Source organism: Chanodichthys erythropterus, chromosome 7 (genome assembly GCF_024489055.1).
Source record: "Chanodichthys erythropterus isolate Z2021 chromosome 7, ASM2448905v1, whole genome shotgun sequence".
In the NCBI taxonomy this organism is placed as follows: Eukaryota; Metazoa; Chordata; class Actinopteri; order Cypriniformes; family Xenocyprididae; genus Chanodichthys; species Chanodichthys erythropterus.
Genome location: NC_090227.1, coordinates 5,431,518 through 5,454,056, shown reverse-complemented (window position 1 = coordinate 5,454,056; position 22,539 = coordinate 5,431,518). Strand labels below are relative to the sequence as shown.

Here is a 22,539-nt window from a genome sequence, read left to right as displayed (position 1 = left end):
CAGTTCTTTGATGTGTATCATGGCCTTTAATCATAGTTCACCCAGAAATGTCATCATTAAAGCAGTCCAAAATTTTTACATATTAAAAAATAGGTACGACCTCATGTTGTGTCAATCATGTTAACACACTGCCTCCGAAATGTTTTTTGCATCCCAAGCAAGCATTTTGAGAGGTGTTTTGAACACTCAGAGCCACCGTACAAGTGAAAACCAGTATCCAAAATGGCGTCTGACTAGTTGATCCACTTTGTCTACAGCACAAAGTACTGTATGGCAAACAAAGTGTAATAAAAAAAATACATATTGGTGGTCTTCTTTTTAATATGTGGCTCCAGTATCGCAAGCAAAGCATCAAACTGAGCCACTGACATCCTGAAGTAAACTTTGAATCTCTCAGGATATTCCCGCAGCTCCTTGATAAGGAGGTGGAACTCTCCTTCCTCTCTACGCAGTCTCAGGATTGGATGGACCCAATATTTCCTCTTTCTTTTTCTCTTTTTAAGTAGAGAGAGGACAGCAAAACCATCCTCACATCCTCACATTTTGTATTGTTTTGCAATTTTTTTTACAACGGATGAATTAATACCCATCGGACTCGGTGTGCAAGGTTTCTGTGCGTGACAAATATTTAGGATGACATGTGCAACTCAGCGTGCAAAGACCTTTACTCACTCTCATCTCATTCCAAACCCATATAACTTTTGTTCATCTTCGAAAAACTAATTTAGATATTTTGAATGGAATATGAGAGATTTCTGTCACTCAGTTGAAAGTCTATCCATGCAAAACTCTTCAAAAGATCGTAAAATAAATCAATATGAATGAAGTGGTTTAATTCAAGTCTTCAGAAGATACATAATCAAGACTTTATATAATGAAAAGATGTATTTTAGGACTTTATTCACATATAAACATTGATCAGCACACAGTACGATAGTATTATGGGTGAACTAACTCTTGAAGAACTAACGGTCCAACTAGATAAAATACAGAGTTAGTTACTAACTAGCTAGTAGCTAAGCCTCTAACTTGGACTTCACATTGGAATTTCAGTAAGAATTTATATACATCTGGTGCAACTCCACCAAGTTCCATAATATCAACCAAAAAATGTCTGACAGGCAGAGAGTTTCTTAGTTTTCCATTTGGCCCCTAATGCTTTTTTGGCTATTTACAGAGTCTAGGGCTGTCACATATGCATTACACCTATGTCAGTGATATCTGTCAGATAGTGGGGACATTTTATGCATTGTACTCCAAAAAAAATGAAGAAACCAACATGCAAGGGGCAGTGGATGTCTAGAGGTCTATGATTGACAGGTGTTCCAATTGTGTGGCGCTTCACATTGTGTCATGGGCCTGTGCATTACTAACAAATTACCTCTTTCTCTCTCTCTCTCCTCCAGAAGAAAGGATGCTGCAGGAGACCAGTGTAAGAGTAAGCCCAACCTGATCGCTCCATCCAATCCTCCCTCCCAGTCCTCCACAATCCCAGGATGCTCTGCCCCTGCCGAGGGAAGCTGAAGTTGCTGGTGGTGTCTCTGAGTTTCGTCATCCTGTTCACCTGGTTTTACCTTCTTGTGGGGAACTCGGAAAGTGAGTATCAATGCACTTATCGTCAGATCTTTAGATTTCTGGAAAGAAACGATCTCTATGAGTCAGACGCAGGCCCATTTTCTGTTTTCTGATGTAAAGGTTGGACCGACAAAGAGTTTTCCCCTTAAGCTGGGTTGACTTGGGTGTTGAGACTGTCAGTCAGTCTTATCTCGGTCTGTGTGCTTAAATCCTCATCTGATGGGTCTGTCATCCTCAGAGACGCACAATAACGCTGCGGAGTGCTGATAACAGAACTGATCTGCAGCCAGATCTTAGAAAGCTAATCATTATAAAAGCGCGTTCTCTTTCTTTCGATCTGGCATGTGAACATCTCTATTTCTATCTGAGAAAGGTCCCACGTATGCACACATAGGCCTATGCAGCACACAGAAAGGGAGATTATCAGAACATGATCATCAGTATTCATAAGACTGAAAGAGTTTGAGAAGACCTGTCATATCCTTTAAATAAAAGGCAGAGATGTATCTCTGGGAAACGAGTGCATTGGAAAGCAACATTTTACACTTTATTTCAAAGAATGCTTTGAAGTATTAATACATTGCACTGAATTGTGCTATATCAAGTTGAATGAGTATTTAAGCAGTAAGGTATGAGTGGCTGAAACCCCTTCAGCTTTGATTGTTTTCCCAATACAACATGGCCTGTACAAAAGTGGTTGCATATTTTTGTAAAGCACTACTTATAAAATATATTAAGAAAACACCTTTTCATTAAAGGTTTATTTTCATTCAGAAAAAAATATTTACTTGAAATACACCCTGTGATTTAATTTAATATTTCAGTTATTTAAAGGTAACTTTTGGGCCTCTAGTGGTTAAAAACCAAACTGCATACATTTTGTAGAAGAACATTGGTTTGGTTGTGCTTCGGCTCTGCGTGACACAATAGATAATGCTTTACAGTGTACTCAGTTACATGGCAATTTATCTGTTCAATAAAATACCTTACTCACCTGTTGAGTAATAAAAACGCCATCTCCGCGTGGCTTTTACAACATTTCAAATCCCTCAGTTATCACCGTCTCTGGAAAGCCAAGCCCATGTTGGTTCATGTTTTATTACGAGCTCTGTTGCCTTCTCTTTTTTCCAGCAGAATCTCCTCTGTTTTTTTTTTTTTTTTTTTTTTTTTTCTGGAATCACAAAGGGGTTATTAGCCTGTAGGGGTATTTGAGTCAAAAGGCTGAAGCCTGATTTATAGTTTCGCCTGGCTCCACAGCGTGAGTCTCCTCTCCAAGCGGACGAGGCGTTTGTACTTAAAGGATTAGTTCACTTCAGAACTTAAATTTCCTTATAATTTACTCTCCCCCATGTCATCCAAGATGTTTATGTTTTACTGTCTTCAGTCGAAAAGAAATTAAGGCTTTTGAGGAAAACATTCGTTTCGCTAGATAAGACCCTTATTCCTCGGCTGGGATCGTGTAGAACCCTTTGAAGCTGCACTGAAACTGACATTTGGACCTTTAACCCATCCACTATATGGAGAAAAATCCTGGAATGTTTTCCTCAAAACTTTAATTTCTTTTTTACTGAAGAAAGAAAGACAAAAACATCTTGGATGACATGGGGGTGAATAAATTATCAGGAAATTTTAATTATGAAGTGAACTAATCCTTTAACGCACTTGCCATTGTACTATTTTTTGAAACGACAGAGGGCGACAGAGTAATTGTTCTCTAAACCATCAGGAAGCAGTGTTGAGAAGAAAGTACACACATACATATACACTTCACCAAACCTACACAACAAAAGAACCAAAGAATCGTGTAAATTCCAGTAATCCTTGAAATTATTACATGTGACATTAGAATAAAATGGATATGAGAACATTAAACAACGATCTCTTTTTCTAATTTCATTAAACATTTCTATTTAATTTCATTGACGGGCCTTTATTTTCATTAAAAAGGCTTATTTCTGCAATTGCAAGCTCATTTTTTAAATGTATGCAATATTTTGATAAGTGTAAACCGGATGCCTGTGAGATGCCGGTACAGATGTACCTGCTCAGCAAGAATCATCTCGATGTGGTGCATCTTCGGATGAGGAGCCGCACGTAAAGTTACAAAAAAATCCTGTGCACACCACCACGCAAAATGGGTTTCGTGCGAAGCCGCCATGACGTTTTGCCTGCTTACACCCTAGCGAACTAGCGGACGCGTCAAGTATAAATCAAGCTTCAGAACTGCTGCACTACATGTTGCTTTTTGGAAGCTGAAATTTATACTGATATTTAAAAAAAATAATAATAATCCTTTTCATTTATCAGCTGCGTACTAAACAAAATCTTTGTAACAGGGTTGACATTTTAAAAAGGGTTTATTTACTTGTCTTTGCAGAGTTCACTTCCTGCCATTTTCTATTTTTTGAAATAGTACATTATTTTAATAAGAGGGTTTCGTAGAATAACCTCATAATGATAGATTATATACTGTAGTTTTTGGAGTGCTCATAAAAGCATGAAATAGACTTTTCTCCGCCTGCTGCCTTTTGACATCACAGCTCAGGATAGACGGCAGTGAAGCGACCGTGTGTGTTAATGTGGTTTTGTCATTGCACATCATTTTCCTGTGGCTCTAGAGTCATTAATCACATGGCATTTACAGCTCAGGTGATTGGCTCAAAGCAACCTGGTTGCAGAACCGAGGGCCCAAAAGCAAAATGCAGATTTCGTATCACATACTTCCAGGGTTGCTGTGTCCAACAGCCTGAGATGAATGTGAATGCTAATGGATAATGGATAAGAAACGACATGGTTACGCTCAGTAAGACCCAACTCTGGTTAACAGGGATGAGTGATCTGCACTTATACATGAGCACAATGCAAGAAAATCCATCAAATCGTTCTGATAAATTCGATGCCTGTTACTTTGTTCTCTCTGATCACAACCAATTTTCTGCTACTTTAATCATTCTAGCAGAGAGCAATGTGTAGATTGAGATACTCTTGGAGTCTGTCTTAAATCTGAATGACATTCACGTATATTGTCTCTCTGCAAATTCACCTCAAGCTTCCTATTTCCTTACCTCTCATCCATCTATCTCTGGGGTGTAATCTGTCAAGATCACTCGAAATAAATGAAATCTGTTGTGCCGTATCAGACGGGCGTTCCCTGCTCCTCTCCGCATGCTTGGTGGAATCTACAGAAGCACGACTGCTGGAACGGGATGTCCTGGCATCGCGGGTTCGAGAGGTGGAGGAAGAGAACCGGCAGATCCGACTCCAGCTGAGCCAATCGCAGGGCCTGGCTGCCCAGCCTGCCGAGGGTAACTATGGCAACCAGCAGTGGGTGGCATCGGCAGACACCGGTCCAGAGGACGTGGAGAACACAGCGGAGGAACGGGCCAATCACAGCGAGTGTTCTCGCTCGCCCACCGCGGAGAAGTGTGAGGTTAGATGGAATATACATCCTGTCAGATGTGAGAATAAATCTGTAGAGAAACATACGCCAGCCCCACAAAGTATTTGGACGCTTGCATGAGGCAACAAAATATTAAACAAAGTGGAATTTCCAAATGGAAAAAAAAAACTTTCAGAAACACTTTTCAAAAGCAGGTTTGATAAGTTGAAGAATACAGTAGATGTATGGTCCTAAATGAAATCAAAACATGTTTGGAAACATATATTTCATATACCTCAACACCAATTGATTAAAACTAATAGCAAAAAGGATCCAAAAAGTAAAGTTAGTTCTGTGGAAAGCACTGGCATCATCATCATCATGTTGGCAGATGCCACTGTAGGTTGATGTTTTATATTAATTGCAACATCATTTGTATACTTTTTAGTGTGGCATATGTGTACAGATTCTTTCTGGAGGGGCCGCTGCATGGTATAAGCTGTTTAAAGTCTACACAGACCACACAATGAATCTCAAGAATACTTTAACAAAGCTGAAATTCTTCAATCCAATCTGAAACATTGGCTCTTCTCTCCACACACAGCTGATTCACGTGGCATGTGTATGTGCGGGTCACAATGCCAGTCGGGACGTGGTCACTCTGGTCAAATCCATCCTGTTCCACAGGTAAGAAACAAGGACAGCGAAATTAAGTAAGGAATAATTGTACTACACTTATACTATATTGTTCAGATGTCAAGACATGAGTCAGGTTTTTGTCCTTGAAACGCTCTTGTGTGTAGGACTAATTTCTTACGCATCTCATCCCATGCCTCCATTGCTAATTTCAAAACATCATTATAGAGCTAGTAATGGAGGCTTGAGCCATTGATAGCAGACTATCAGTTATCAGATTAGTTATTAATGCAGTTGTTAGAAAGAGAGAAATGTCGCTAGTGAGAAATGTCATGCAGCTTTTATGTTGCTAAACTATTTTACTGATAATATCATCAGAGCAGCACTGACACCACATTTATGTGCGAGTGTGTGTCCGTACTGTATATATGTGTGTGTGTGGGAGAGAGAGTGGGAGGAATAGAGTATGTGCTTTCTGTACATTATAAAACATTATTTTGTGGCAAAAAAAAAGGAAATAATTGCTAACACTTTAGGGTAAAATTCTCACTACTAACTAGTTGCTTATTAGCATGCATATTACTATATAGGCTGTTTATTAGTACTTATAAAGCACATATTCATGCCTTATTCTGCATGACCATATTCTAAATCCCAAATCCTACCCAATACCTAAACTTAACAACTACCTTCCTAACTATTAATAAGCAGTAATTAGTTTATTGAGGATAAAGTCCAAGTTAACTGTTAGTTAAAGGCGCTAAAGAGGATGTTTTGTTTTATACATTTTTGCAATATTACTTGAAACTGTCTTTACTAACCGATAAAAGACTATTTATTAGGTGCACTGAAAGGAATAATATTAATATACATCATCTGTGCACGAGGTAGGGCCTTAAAAACATCAGCCAATCGTTTACGTGATCATTGTGTAAACGATTGGCCCTCTGGCTTGTCAATCACTGCCGTGACGTTCCTTGTGAGAGACGTGCGCGGCTGCGCGCTCCAGTAACTTTCCACACTCCACAGGCGCCGCATGCAATGTTTTTGTCAGGAGACAGGAGTAACAACTGCAGATTATGAGTTACCTGCGGTGAGTCCGACATAATGAATCCACTAACACGACACAGCAAATGCCGGTGGTAAACACTCGTGTTCCAATACTCGTGCACGAGTTTTGGGAGGCCTTCCCTCGAAAACTCACTAACAATCTTTGGTTTCTCAGTCGAAGAAAAGATCCTCTTTAGCACCTTTAACAGTAACAATTGGACCCTAATCTAAAGTGTGAAAAACAATTATTTGTTGTTTTTATAATATTGTTTACTATATTTATATTCTTGGTCAGTGTTGTTGTGGGTTTTGGTTCTTTTGCTGTAACTGAACTTGCTGTAACTTGCCTGGAACTAATTTAGCTGTGCGTTTCCCTGAAAATAATTGCACACCTTAGAACGTTTGTCAACCAGTATACAACCAGTATACAGTATAATAGTAAATAAATAGCAATATGATGGTATATTGTGCGGTAATATATAAAGCTGTGTCGTGTATGGAATCTTAAGTATGCAAAAGCATAAAAGAATAACAACTGGGATTTAGCTATTCTCTTGTAAATTTTATAATTTTTGTTTGACCTGAAATTTCACAATTTCACAGTTTCAAATAAGGTTAAAGTCCTTAATACTGTGAAGTACACATATTGTCACATTTTTTGTCTGTAAATTACATAGAGTTCAGATGCAATAGCCGCTAAACTCCACTACTGTCAAAAATGAGATAATGATATTGAGCGAATGCTCTCCGCACATATATAGCCTACGTTCATCAAATACTTTCACTTCAAATCCGCTAAATCTTAGCTTCAGTCCATTTAGAAATACCAGTTCATTGGCAGAAACTGCTAACCGCCACTTCCCTTTGTCAGCAAAAGCATCTAAGTCCACAGAAGAACCAATCGAATCATATGATTTCAAGATGAATGACGTGTGCGTATGAGCCGGCATTCAATTGTAGAGCTGCAAGTTTTTCTCATGTTTCATCCATGTTTCGTTACAGTGGCAATGACAGGATTTCGCGATTAGTAAATAAACACAGCAGTGTTCCTTTCGCTGCTGTAAAACTGACAGAAACTGACATTTTACTATGTTTTGTTGTCCAAAGAGTTGGACTTTTCAGTAACTCACTAATAACCTTTTTTCATTTCTATTTAAGTGAAATTACTGAACCTAAACATAGGAGCCTGCTGGTAAAAAAAAAAATGCTCATTTACAAGAAAAGACAGATTTTTGCATCTGAACTCTTCATATATTGTCACACCACAGGATCATTCAAAATAAAGTAGTGAATCCAGACAAAATAGTCATCAGAAATGGTGAAACCCCCCCCAAAATGGACCTAAAATATAGACTTTACCTTATGCATTCATATAAAACCTGATGACCTGATGACATGTCAACATGTCCATATCTCTCTTTTCAGGAGAAACCCACTGCACTTTCATTTCATCACAGACACAGTGGCCAATCAGATCCTCAGCACTCTGTTCCAGTCATGGATGGTACCGTCCGTACAAGTCAGCTTCTATGACGCTGATGAACTTAAAGTAAGTACCTGCCTCACAATGCTCCCATGACACCCCTGCCATTAACCACCCTTGCCCTTTGACCATGTCACAGAGCATCAGTATAGAGGCATATTGGGAGGTCATAAGCAGCGACAGTTTTGAAACGATGCAGGTGGCAATGACAAGTCTGAAGAATGATGTCGATTGCAATCCTCTCTGAGCTCATTCAGGCACAAAAACTGGAATGAAATACGTGTCACATGCGCTTATGGATTGTAATGAAGGGGCAAAGGTCCCCTTGGGACAGTATGGAATGTCTGTGATAGTGGAAACACCGAGCTTGTTGTTTACACTCCAGCGATCTCAAGAGCTTTCGCTCTCTGAGAACTCTTGCACGCTCCAGAGGGAGACGGAAGCATAGAATTATTCATTTCTGTTCATATATTTAAACTGACAATGCGACTCTTTTTTTCCCACAACTTGGCATGCAAGTGCTGCCTTTGCTGTGGCGTTGAATTATTCACTGTCTGTTTGTGATTTTTTTTTTTTTTTTTTTTTTTTTTTATGCAGTGCACGGTATGCTGAAAGAGCGAAGTGACAATCAAAGAGCTTGCCTCCTCTAGGCACACATGTGCGCACATATTCTAGGAGAAGCGCATTCTAGTTTACATTACACTGCTAACTCAAGGACACTCACATGAATGGATACACACACTCACATGCACAATAACACAACACAGTCTTTCTTGTCTTGTTTTGTGCTCTCGTCCTCCTCCCACACTGGGTTCACCTCTGATTGTCAGCTGTTTGGCTCGGAGCCGTCTCTAATCACGCGGATTTTACATCCTGTGTCTCTGCTGTGCATAGAGACCTCTTTGCTCTCCTGAGTATATGAAAGCTAAGCTGCAGGAAATCCAGTCTTTTTCAATCAACCCCTCTCTGGCAGATTATTAAACCTGAGCTCAGGTCATTAAGGATGTATGCTGAAAAGATGAAGCGCACGATAAGAACTGTAGAGGGTTATTTCCATGGGTGCAGATGATGCTATAACTGCAGAGTACAGTTCAGAAGAAAACATGGAGCAGGTAATCAGCTCTAGTTGGTGATAGTGAACATGTGCAGGGTTGAAAGAACTATCTAAATTATCTGGGAGTCTTATTCTAGTCAGCTATAACAGGTATAGTTGCTTCGCCCCGGAAATACATGTTTTGTATACATTATGTGTACATTATTATTATTATATCAATATCCGTGTCTCGATGCGATAATATTGTGATTTTTACATTTACTGTATAATAGTTCAAAACTGTGTACAGTTAAAAAATAATGTGTTGGCTCAACGAAAAATGTTTATTATATAAGAGTTATTACAATTTTTAATGAAATTACATTCAACCAACAAATTACATTGTGTTAAAGGAACTTTAGAACTTGGGAGCTTCTTAGTATGAACACAAATTTTTAAGTTGATTACTCAAAAAAAAAAAAACCTAATAGATAAATAAATAAATAAGTCGCTCTAACTACTTGAGTTTATAAACCAATTAATCTTATATATTAAATGTCAAACATAACCTCATAAAACTCTAACAGGTGTTTCACTTGACTAAAAACAAATAAAAAACACTTAATATCAACATTTATTCTCTTTATCCAGTCCTATGCAAAGCATGCTGGGAACTAGAAATCCACGGCCCAATTTCCAAAGTTATCAAGACAATTTTTAACAAAAAAAGTAGTTAAAACATAAATCTGAGTGAAATTACACATAATATTAAGTTAATGTCATTAAAATTATATCATCATCAGAACTCAACAAAATAATGGTTGCAACTTAAAAGGTTCAATTAAATCAATTAATTCAAATTTTTAACTTGCAACCACAAATTTTTATAAGTTGAAGTAACAGGTCCCCTGAATTACTTTTTAGAGTGTATATTGCAGCCTTTTACTGACTTTCTTTTTCATTTGCATTGGATTTCAGTGCTTTTTGAACTTTTAAATTGACATTGTAAATTACACTTTAAGAAAACATAAGTAACTTTTGCATCTACACGTCAACCAACTCTCATTAGAGTATTAGTTGAGTAGATGGGGTAGGGTTAGAGTTATGGTTACATTTACTTGTAAAGTTACTTATAGTAGAATGTCTGTTGGGGGAGAGTCAATATGAAGTGTTGGCAGATATTGAGCAGACTACTAATACTCTGCTAGTACTCTAATAAGAGTTAGTCATCATGAGAATGTCTAAAGTCGACCATCAAAATAAAGTGTTACTAATAGGTTTTCATATAAAAATACATTTATTATCAAGGACATTTTTATCAATAACATACAAACTTTTCTAGACAGCACAGATAACAACTTGATTTTTTAACTTGATTGATTTGGTTGACTTAAATGTAATTAAAAAAAAAAAAAAAAAAAAAAAAAAAAATTATATAAAAATATATATATATATATATATATATATATATATATATATATATATATATATATATATATATATATATATATATATATATATATATATATATATATATATAGAAATACCTCAGAACTAGACTACTAATGATAGCAACACTCCCATAAATCCCATAAAAGTCATTACCAAAAGTCTCATTACCATTTCAAGCAATATTTAGATTTGTGTAATTTTGACTACAATTTTTTTGAATCATATATATATTTTTCATGATTTGATTGTCTTTTGTGATGTACGTTACATTTTTGTGATTTTTTTTTTAGTAATTTTTTTTTTCGTTTTTAGTAGTGAAGGTTATGAATTCTCTAGGTAAAAAATGAATGAGAAAAATACTTCTAAAACCAATGCCAATTAAAAAGTGGGCTGTCACTATTCTTTTGCTGGTTTCTCACAGATGTCTCTCTCTCTCTCTCATATTCTCTTGCTATGAATAGTCAGAGGTGTCGTGGATACCAAACAAACACTATTCAGGAATTTATGGCCTGATGAAGCTCACTCTCACCAAAGCTCTGCCATCCAACCTTTCAAAGGTCATCGTCCTCGATACAGACATCACCTTCGCCACTGATATCGCCGAGCTGTGGGCCATCTTCCGGAAGTTCACAGGTAATCAGTCACTTTCCTTCACACGTCATATAAAGCATCACGACAGTGAAATTGAACCCTGATGTTGTGATTGCAGAGAAACAAGTGATTGGTCTGGTGGAGAATCAGAGTGATTGGTACCTCGGTAATCTGTGGAAAAATCACAAACCCTGGCCAGCCCTCGGACGGGGGTTTAACACAGGTGAGGACACCAACTTCCATCTGAACTCCACTCATTAACCTTCACAGTGTTCAGTGGAATTACACTGTAAATTAGTCTAATAAATTGAAGACATGAAAGGGGAAAAATGTATGGTGATTTATTTAAAGGTAGGGTAGGCAGTTTCAGAGTAGCTAGCAATAGCAAGTTAGCTTTGAAAGCACAAGATCCCTTTAGAGCACTTTCCAAAGCCACACCTCCTCCAAAACACATGAACAAGCACAGCCAAATCATTTCCTTCAGAATGATTTCTGAAGGATCATGTGACACTGATGACGGTAGTAATGATGCTGAAAATTCAGCTGTGCATCACATGAGTAAATCAAATTTTAAAATATATTAAAATAGAAAACAGTTATTTCAAATTCTAATAATATTTCAGTTTTTACTGTATTTTTGATCAAAAATATGTAGCCTCTGTCAAAAACATAAAAAAAAAATATATATATATATATATATATATATTCCAAACTTTGACTGATAGTGTATATGTAATATTAAACAAATCAATTACTCTTTAAACTTAAAAATAAAAGTTAAATAAAATAATAAAATTATTTAAAAATCTAATCATTTCTATTTGGTTTGCTTGTTGTTTTGGAAGGGGATATTCATCGGGTTCAATCAAGTATAAAGATATCAAATTTACATACAGTTGAAACTGTGAGCTCCCTCCTGTGTAGGAAGGAACACACAGGCATGATCACTTCTAAATGGAGCACACTGCTTATGTCACATTTCATTTCAGTAAAAAAAAGGAAAATAGTTTGCACTGGGGTCCATTTGACAACAGGTGTTTCTTTTTTGGGCCGCAGGTGTGATTTTGCTCTACCTTGAGAGACTGCGCAGGATGGGCTGGGAACAGATGTGGAGACTGACAGCAGAGAGAGAGCTAATGAGCATGCTTTCAACATCCCTGGCAGACCAGGTCCATGTCCTTCATGAACAATACGAAGAATTTATTTAATAGATCTTATGAAACTGTGCTTTGCACAACAGTAGTCTAAATGATGAGGAAACCATTGCTGAATATTGTTGAACAATGCAACACAAAATGTTATTGTTTTATGTCTTCGCAGGATATATTCAATGCATTCATAAAGCAGAACCCAGTTCTGGTGCATCAGCTTCCGTGCTTCTGGAACGTACAGTTATCGGACCACACTCGCTCTGAACAGTGTTACACTGAGGTGTCGGATCTAAAGGTAACTATATTAAGAGAATGTTTAGGTATACTGGGTGTAAACCACCAATCTGACCCAAAGGAATTAAGACTAACGAGTTGTAACGAGTAAAAAGGGGCCCTTTAATTGGTTCAAGCTTTGCTTTAATCATTGCCAAATTCATTGTGTTTGTTTTACAAATTGTTTCTAATGTAAATGTTCACCCAACCTTCACATTCATTTGTATTTACATTTTAGTATGGAAATGATGTCTTTGAAGTTGTTTATTGCTCCGTTTTATTACTTCCTCCTGCAGGTTATTCACTGGAACTCTCCTAAAAAGCTGAGGGTAAAAAACAAGCATGTGGAATTTTTCCGTAATCTTTACTTGACATTCCTGGAGTACGATGGGAATCTTCTCAGACGAGAACTCTTCGGCTGTCCCAGTCAGGCCAGCTCAGAGAGCACAGTGGTGAGTTACCTTATTAAGTAGTTTATTATGCATATGTCTTTCTTTTTTTCTTCTTCTTTTTTTTGGGGGGGGGGGGGGGGGGTTAGCATGCATATAAAGTCTCTACAAAATACATGATAAAATTTGTATTATGTATTATATATTGGTATCGTATATTGGTCTATCTAACAGTCTTGGGCTATGGAAGCCTGTTTCGACCTGAGATTATATATTTAATTCATATTTTTATATATAGATAATATAATAATGTAATTTATACATCGAATATGTTTACATCTGTAAATTTATCTAAAATATAGTTGAATTTAATCCTGTAAATTTGGTTTAGTTAGTGTTAGCTAGTTTTTGTGCTTTGTGGGTTTGTTATATGGACCTTTATTTTGAAATGTTTTTCTGTTTACATTGTTCCCTATGTTTACTTTCCTGTTTTACATTGTTCCCATGGTTTCCCTTTGATCACCATAGTGATTTATCAGTCTCACCTGTGCATTGTTATCCTCGTGTTTGCATGTGCACCATAAAATCTCCAGAGTTAAATCAACTCTGCTCAGAGTACATATGGTCCCTCTCTAAATAGTGTTAAAGTAATACTGAAGCAGAGTTAAAGTTAATGAGATAATTAAGCAATTAATAAGGCTGTTCTTGTGTTTCTTTTTTCTTTAGTGATTCTGCTTGTTAACAGCAGGTGTTCATCACTAATGCACAATCATCACTTAATTATCTCATTAACTTTAACTCTGCTTCAGTGTTATTTTAACACTATTTAGAGAGGGACCATATGTACTCTGAGCAGAGTTGATTTAACTCAGGGGTATATGCATACAGTATACACACAGCAAAATCTCCAGTGTTTCAGTCTTTAGTGTAAACCGTTGTCATATCATGACAACTCTCTGAATAGTTTTAGCATGATATTGAATATGGCAATGTTAATGTATTTGGTCTTTGTGGACTAGATCTGCTACGCTGCTCTAGAGCAAGTATGGACTTGCTACTCCTATACACAGACACGCTGCTGTGAGCATGTAAGATATACTGCTGTAGTGCTGTCAAACAATTAATCATGATTTATCGCATCCAAAATAAAGGTTTGTGCTGTGTATATTTATTATGTATATATAAATACACACACATGCATCTATATATTTAACAAAAATATAAATATTTTATATATACATAAATACAATATATTTATGTATAAGTGGTGCTGTGCAGACCAACGCATGACATCAGAGTACTGCGAGAGCAGTTTGAAAGCATACAGAGCTTTATTTACGGTAATTACGACATGGCGTGAACGCAGTATTTGTCTTTGGAGGGCGGGGTTTTGGAAAGATGGGGCGTGTCTTCAGCACCCTAAAGCAGCAGATGGCATTACTTATACCTTAAGAGAACATGAAGACTTAAAAGAAACAGAAAAAAAGGGATTTTATAGTCTTAAGCTGGATCATTCTTATTAAGTAATGAATCCCCCTGTCTAAAAGCAGCTCGGCCTTAGATTTGGACGAGGAAAAACAGTATCGTAAAGCCTCAAAGGGCAACACGACCAGAGCCTGCTTGATGTTTCTTCCTCAGCACCGCTGATAAAGCATATTATTATTATTTCTTTCCAGCTTCAGCAAGCACTAGAGGAGTTAGATGAGGACGACCAGTGCTATGATTTTCGGAGGGAGCGAATCATGGTGCACAGGGTGCATCTTTACTTCTTGCAGTATGAATACACACCTACAGATGATGGCACGGACATCACGCTGGTCGCACAGCTCTCTATGGACAGGTGAGGATGACAGACTGTCTGAACGAATTTGCAGACACGTTTGGGCCACTCATGCCAATGCAATTTAATTACAGAGGTGTCATTGCCGTGTTTACTGAGCCCTGTGCGACACTTTGATTGAAATGAGAAAAGATTACGACAGCATTGCAAGTTAATAACATCTTCAAAACATGTTGAACCCTCATGTTATTTTCAAATAGACTTTATTTTAAGGTTGCTGATATATATATGTATGATTTATTTAAATATGTATGGATCAATAATATATATATATATATATATATATATATATATATATATATATATATATATATATATTGATCCATACATATTTAAATGGACCAACAATAGAAGAAAATATTAGAAAAAATAAAGAAATATTGCAAACAGAATGTATCCTGTAAAATCTGCCTGTGAATTTAATGGATTGTTATGGAATGAACAATTTAAATAATTTTATAATAATTAAATATCATTGTAAAAAAGCATGAAAGCCTGCACACAATCTTTATAATCTTCAAAAATCTTCATTCAGAGGCCAAAAATACATAAAAGTGCTCAGTGCATACTAAAAAAGTAATAATAATAATTAATGATAACATATTTTGCTATTTGTGATTTAATTCAATTAATTAATTGGCATGACACGTATTTAATTTGATTAAAAATGAATTTGATTAAAGGCCTGCTTTCTTTTTTTTCTGTTTGGGTTATGTTTAAAATTAATTATAGTAAAGGAAAATAATAGTTTTTGAGTTCTCCCAAATGAGCTATTTAAAACAAATACAGGCTTTCTTTGATACCATTGAAGCCTCTGTTTTCCCATAAAGTAGTCTTGCCATTTTCACAAAGATGATTGTTATGCAGCATAGCAACCTTGTTTGTGTTTGAAACAAGTATCAACTGGATATGTTTGACGTAGAGAAGATCAGAACATACCGTGCTAATACTGAAAGCTTGCCCTGCAGGTTTAAAAAATATATCACAAAGAGCCCAACATTTTGCCTCACTTCAATTACTGCCCAAAATTTCACCAGAGACACTTTATATTTGTCCACAGACTGCAGATGCTGGAGGCGATCTGTAAACACTGGGAGGGCCCCATTAGTTTGGCCCTCTACATGTCTGATGCTGAGGCCCAACAGTTCCTGCGCTACGCTCAGGCCTCTGAAGTCCTCAAAAACCGCAAGAATGTGGGCTATCATATCGTTTATAAGGAGGGTCAGTTCTACCCTGTCAATCTGGTACGCAATGTGGCGCTCCACAATGTCAACACACCGTACGTTTTTCTGACTGATGTAGATTTTCTGCCCATGTACGGCCTCTATGAATACCTCAGGTAAGACTCAGGGTTGTTAGGAATAATCTGTTAATATAATGGATACATTTCTATATTACATATTTGTTTTTGTGTTTTTACTTTTCCCTGTAGAAGAAGTATAGTCCAACTGGACATGGCCAATACCAAGAAGGCTCTGGTTGTGCCCGCCTTTGAGACGTTGAGATATCGCCTTTCCTTCCCTAAATCTAAGGCCGAGCTGCTGTCTATGCTGGACATGGGGACTCTCTACACCTTCAGGTACAGTAGACATAATCAAAATAATCATATCTCAAGGAAGTTCATAATTAATATTTGGGTCAAATAAGAGTGTCTTTAATCAAGAAAAGGAGAATTCTTGTAAAAAATTTGTTTAAAATACTATTTTTAGAAATGTACTCTATCATGTGGTTCTTAAAAACTTTTCAAAAAACATTTACATTTTTTAAAACTTTATGAAAATAAAACATTTAAAAGCAAAACAATATTTTTCTTACACATTCGTACACTTTTTTTCTCTCCTTTTTTTCAAACTTTACTTTGTCATAAAAAGGTTAAAATATTTTAAAAGTGTAACACTTAATTAGTATAGCTTTTTTTAAATAATAATAATTATGATGATAAACTAAAGTTAAATTTTTTTGTTTTTGTTTTTAAATTTTTTGGACTATATGGTATGGAAGCCCGTTTCCGCCACTAAAAAAAAAAAAAAAAATTATTTACTTTTTATCTCTTCTGACTTTTTAACTCGCAATTACGACTTTATATCTCAGAATTCTCACTTTATAACTCGCAATTGTGAGATATAAATACGCAATTGAGATAAAAAGTCAGAATTCTGAGATAAAAAGTCGCAATTAATCTTTTTTTTTTGTGGTGGAAACAGGCTTCCATAGGACTGTATCACTATGACCTTTTAAATTTTTTGATCCAAAAATGTCAAAATGAATTTTAATTCAGAAATAAGTGAAAAATGCCTGATGAAAATCATACGATCGAAACCTTGCCTATAAAGAACTTTTTTACGGTTTTGCGAGTTGATAGTGTGCGGGATTTTCCTTGTTTTTTTTTTCATATTTTGACTACACCAGTCTTTTTTCCTACGCATCTTTTGACCTATACGTGTACGCCGCTAACTGATCAAAATAAAACAATCAAAAAGATAATTTTTTTGTTTTGTTTACCTGCATGTCATGTGACCATCAGCCAGAAAACCATGAACATGTGAATGTATTGTTAACTCATTTAAATATTAACTGAAAATCTTAACGTAAATATTTTAGACCAATGGGGTTCGTCTGACAAAAAAATAAACAAATAAATAAAAATTGTGAATCCCTGTTATAGAAGATGATGTAAAAAGATGATGTTTAAAATATTTTTGAATGAATTAAAGGATTAGTTCACTTCAAAATTCAAATTTCCTGATAATTTACTCACCCCCATGTCATCCAAGATGTTAATGTCTTTCTTTCTTCATTCAAAAAAGAAATGAGGAAAGCATTCCAGTATTTTTCAAAAAAAGGTAAAACAAAGATGACGGACCATTCTGAGTTTGGAGGAAAGTTTTTCGCCCTAACGCGGTACCTCCACCTACATCACGCCTGACCTTTCCAACATGATTACGTAATGTGTGGCACATCGCAGAGCAGTGCAAGACAAGCATTTGCGGTTAAAGAGTATATGATTTATTTATTTATTTATTTTTAGAAAATGACCAATCGTTTCGCTAAATAAGACCCTTATTCCTCGTCTGGGATCATGTAGAGCTCTTTGAAGCTCCACTGAAACTGACATTTGGACCTTCAACCTGTTGAGCTCTGTTGAAATCCACTATATGAAGAAAAATCCTGAATTGTTTTCCTCAAAAACCTTAATTTCTTTTTGAACGAAGAAAGAAAGACATAAACATCTTGGATGACATGGGGGTGACATTTGCAATAAATTTTAATTCTGAAGTGAACTTATCCTTTAATAGGGCAAAAAAATTAACATCACATTATTGGCCTGTTATTAAAAGATCACACATGCATTAGCACTAATATCCATTTACTACTTTCCTGAAATGTAGATATCATGTCTGGACAAAGGGTCATGCGCCAACCAATTATGCCAAATGGAGGACAGCCACAACGCCATACAAGGTGGAATGGGAGGCAGACTTTGAGCCGTACGTCGTCGTGCGACGAGACTGTCCTGAGTACGACCAGAGATTTGTTGGCTTTGGCTGGAACAAAGTATCCCATATCATGGAGCTTGATGCTCAGGTAAGGTTTTCAAACAAAGTTTTGGGCTTGTTTCTACTGCCAGTTCAAGTGCCCAGTGTCCCTAACCTGTCACATTTCCTTGTTCCAAAGGAGTATGATCTTATTGTGTTACCAAATGCCTTCATGATCCACATGCCCCACGCCCCCAGCTTTGACATCTCAAAGTTTCGCTCCAGTCCAAGTTACCGCTACTGCTTGACGACTCTGAAGGACGAGTTCCACCAAGACCTTTCTCGAAAGTACGGTTCTGCTGCTCTCAAGTACCTCACAGCACAGAGGAACATCTGAAATCGGTTTCAAATGTACTTCAGCACACAGGAGATTGGCTTGGTCTAGTCGTTTGAGGCTCAACAGCCAACATGCTGCTCTGCTACATGTTACGGTGTCTAGAGGTACGAAGCTGCCCTGCTAAAATCAGAGCTTTAATTCTTCTTTTTGATAAGTCATACAGCAGAGAACTGTGAAAACCAATGACATGAGCACCACAACCATCTCAGACTGGTGGCGAAAACTTGACCAAACATTTCAACTACTTAAAAGCGCAGAGGACATCGGTATACATTTGCGATGACTCACTTTCTTATAGCCTACAATGAACGGTCATAACAAAGACCTTTTTTTGACAATCAGGGCTTTTTCTTCACTAAAGATCTACGGCTAGTGATTCATGGCTCTACGCAGCTTTGGACCTGGCTGAAACCATCCGGTGATGAGCCGAAAAGGACAAGAAATGAATGAGCTTTCCAAAGACTCTTCTGCTGGACTGAAGTGTGAGGAGGCCATCAAGACAAGAGGGACATTTAAGCCTTATAATTTCCTTGTTATTTAAAATATTTAAAAGTATTTTTTGTTTTTAACGAAGACAAAACAGTTTATGAACAACGACCTACAGCCTACGTATGTTTTACAATATAAAAAAAAAGAAAAATCACATTATTTTTTAATTTAGAAACACTGATTTGCTTGTAGCGAAAGAAGCTTGAATGCTCGATAGGGGTGCAAGGGAGTATTTTGTGTGGTTTCAGAGGTCCCGAATGTTAGTCATTTATGATTTCGGTGAAAAATGATCAGAGCGTATAATTGCTGCATTTATAATTGTCACATAACAAATGGCGCATATTATGACATGCTTAAACATCCAGTATCATAGTGTATACCAGGACACTTTCCTGCTCTGAACTCACATCACTTTTTTCACTTTTAAAATTTGCACTACATACTGTTACTCAAAAATGATATTATCAATTATGATTATATGATAAATGATTATATGTACATTTGCATTGAGATCCACTCAAGGGACCATGAAAAAAAAACAAAAAAAAAACGGAGCATCCAGGTTTCTCAAGGACTAAATATTTGTTGTCAGTGATATAAAACACTTTCTGTCATTGAAAGCAGTATTTATTGTGTAAAATGTCAGTCACGTTCTGGTCAGTCCTGCAAATAATAATCCAGTGTCCAATTCAACATCAGTCACTAAAGTTATAAAAGAAAAAACAAACATCGCAAACCTGACAAGAAAGTTTGTACGATCTATTGTACCAATGTTGTGTCCCATCTTTATAAAGTAACGCTCCTCCAAGTCATATTGAGTTCACCCCTCATTCGCCACCCATGCCCTTCCGCTCCATGAGACTGCAGATTTACGGTAAATACCCGTGCCTTTGCTGTGTTGCGAAAACTGGATATTGATTGTACTACTGTACGCATCAGCGGGGCCTGCAAGAATACAGGTACTCTATTTATTATTGTTGACTTAAATCAATCATATTTTTCTATGTAGGGGACAAAGTGCTTTAAATAAATTCTCCCTGTTTCTATAGTTTGTCAAAGTTCTTGTGCTTTTTATTTTACAAGTGAACATGAGTCATGTTGCTCTGTGCTTTTCACTGAATGTTCCATGTCTGAGTTCATTCTAAGATTTACTGGTGACTCATAGTTAGAAGGTCTTCAATACACATGAGATGATGAGGAAAAGCATTACTTTTTCTCCACACTAATCTCACAAAGAAATGTGTTTGTGAAAGGAAATTTCATCCCAAAAAAAAAAAAAAAAAAAAAATGAAATTCTGTCATCATTTACTTTATTTTATTCCAAAACTGTATGTTGTGGTCTTGTTTTTTTTTTTTTTTTTTTTTTTTTTTTTAAAGAATCTTCACTTCACAGCTCTTTTTTTCTATAACAACAGTTCATGGACCAGATCTGTGAAGTTACTAAAGACACATTAACACACATTGTATTTCAAATCTTAAAAGCATATATATACATATATGTATATATATGTGTGTGTGTGTGTGTGTGTGTGTGTGTGTGTGTTTATACATATATAAACACTTTATTTCAGGGACATTTAACTAGTTGCTTATTAGCATGCATATTACTGAAATATTGACTATTTATTAGTACTTCTTAAACACATATTAATGCCTTATTCTGCATGATCTTATTCTACATTCTTAATCCTGCCTAATAACTAAACTTAACTTACTAACTATTATTAATAAGCAGTAAATTAAGAATTTATTAAGTCCACAGGCCATATCCAGCCCCTGAAGTTGATCGTTTAACTATAAAACTATTTCAATTTGCTTTGAACTGCTGCTTCTCCAGCCACACATCTTAATTTAATCACAAGGTATTATAGTTTAAATTTATATTAAATGCAATTAGCTGAACTTTAGAGTGTTTTTTTTTTTTTTTTTTGACCTACTTAAGCAGGACATAAGTCCATCTTTATATGTAACTTCATAATTATTCTGTTGTCTTTGAAATGTTTAAAGTCTACTGCTGGATGTACTGGCGAGTTGTAGCCATTTTAGTTGTAGTACAACTCCATGTACTGGCAAGTTGTAGCCAAAAAGTCGTGGGAAAAGTGTTAAGGGAAAAGTCGTAGTTAATAGTTTAATTCTAAAGTGTTACCATAATATATATATATATATATATATATATATATATATATATATATATATATATATATATATATATATATATATATATATATATATATATATATGATGATATGTCTAAGTATCAATAAGTCTCTTCTGCTCACCAAGGATTTGTCAATAACAATTTAAAAGAATTGTTTTGTTTAATATTTAAAATGTACGTAAAATGTAAGTGTAAAATGCAAGGTGTAATTTTAATTTATTCCTGTGATCAAAGCTGAATTTTCAGTATCATTACTCCAGTCTTCAGTGTCACATGATCCTTCAGAAATCATTCTAATATGATGATTTGCAGCTTAAGAAACATTTCTGAAATAAAAAGGCGTGTAGCGCTGAAACCACATTGTAATTGTTAGATTTTCAAAAGATCAGCATTCTCCCAAAAAAGGCAGACCAAACCATTAAGTCAAAAAGAAGAAACTTTGAGGGCTGGTAGTACTTACACCACCTACAGCGTCACCAAGGCTCACCCTGACCAGCCTATAGCGTTGAAAAGTATGAAATGGCTCATAACTCCTAAACCGTTATGCCAAGTTTACACTACAGGACTGAAAAAAGCACAAATGTCAGGGCATGTCAAAACTTCTCCAGGCCCCAAATCAGCCTCAGACTCCAGAGGGTTAAACGTCGGCAGATCGCTGTGCTGTTCAGACTACATGACCTGCTGTGGAGTCGATATGATGTTCACACCACGTGACACCACAGGATATCGAGTTGGCCGACAGCTCCAGATATTTAGCATGCTAGAAGCGTCAGCGAGCCTCTTTGATGCTTCTTTGAGTAGTTCACACATAAAGATTGGTGAGCGCCAATCACCCGCTGATTTTCCCCTGATCACAGCCCGACCTGTCAGCGAGCTCGTTATCTTGCAAATCGGGCTTAAAATCCTGTAGTGTGAACTTGGTATTAATCATAGGCTCAAGTGCCTTCTATCGTTGGAATCCTTGGCTCAAGTTAGACAAAATGCATGCTCGTCGAAATTTGAGTTTATGAAAACCTACTTTGTGAACTAGTCCTAGGTTTTGGCCCCATCGGAACCAAACCAGTGCAGAGTGTGATTGTCAATAATTATCGAAAAAAGGGTGGAATTTCGATTGACGGTCCCCAAGTGCCACCAAAACCTTCTAAAATGGCTACAACTTGCCAGTAC

At 36.4% G+C, this 22,539-nt stretch overlaps 1 protein-coding gene across 9 annotated transcripts in view; it reads left to right on the top strand.

The window, feature by feature from the left end:
* The window catches only part of large2 (LARGE xylosyl- and glucuronyltransferase 2), a 157,218-nt gene extending 136,937 nt beyond the window's left edge, over positions 1-20,281 (top strand). For 7 of the 9 annotated variants that reach the window (XM_067389687.1, XM_067389683.1, XM_067389682.1 and 4 more), the window contains 14 exons: positions 1,407-1,596; positions 4,716-5,005; positions 5,559-5,641; positions 8,066-8,189; positions 11,070-11,241; positions 11,318-11,422; positions 12,256-12,368; positions 12,520-12,645; positions 12,920-13,075; positions 14,689-14,852; positions 15,913-16,191; positions 16,285-16,431; positions 18,242-18,437; positions 18,528-20,281. In XM_067389687.1, the coding sequence (XP_067245788.1) occupies positions 1,497-1,596; positions 4,716-5,005; positions 5,559-5,641; positions 8,066-8,189; positions 11,070-11,241; positions 11,318-11,422; positions 12,256-12,368; positions 12,520-12,645; positions 12,920-13,075; positions 14,689-14,852; positions 15,913-16,191; positions 16,285-16,431; positions 18,242-18,437; positions 18,528-18,725 (2,253 nt within the window). In that variant the 5' untranslated portion in view covers positions 1,407-1,496 and the 3' untranslated portion in view covers positions 18,726-20,281. Of the gene's footprint in view, positions 1-1,406; positions 1,597-3,224; positions 5,006-5,558; positions 5,642-8,065; positions 8,190-11,069; positions 11,242-11,317; positions 11,423-12,255; positions 12,369-12,519; positions 12,646-12,919; positions 13,076-14,688; positions 14,853-15,912; positions 16,192-16,284; positions 16,432-18,241; positions 18,438-18,527 lie in introns of those variants that run through there. The other 2 variants (XM_067389688.1, XM_067389678.1) reach the window with 2 other exon arrangements.
* The last annotated feature ends 2,258 nt before the right edge of the window (positions 20,282-22,539 follow it).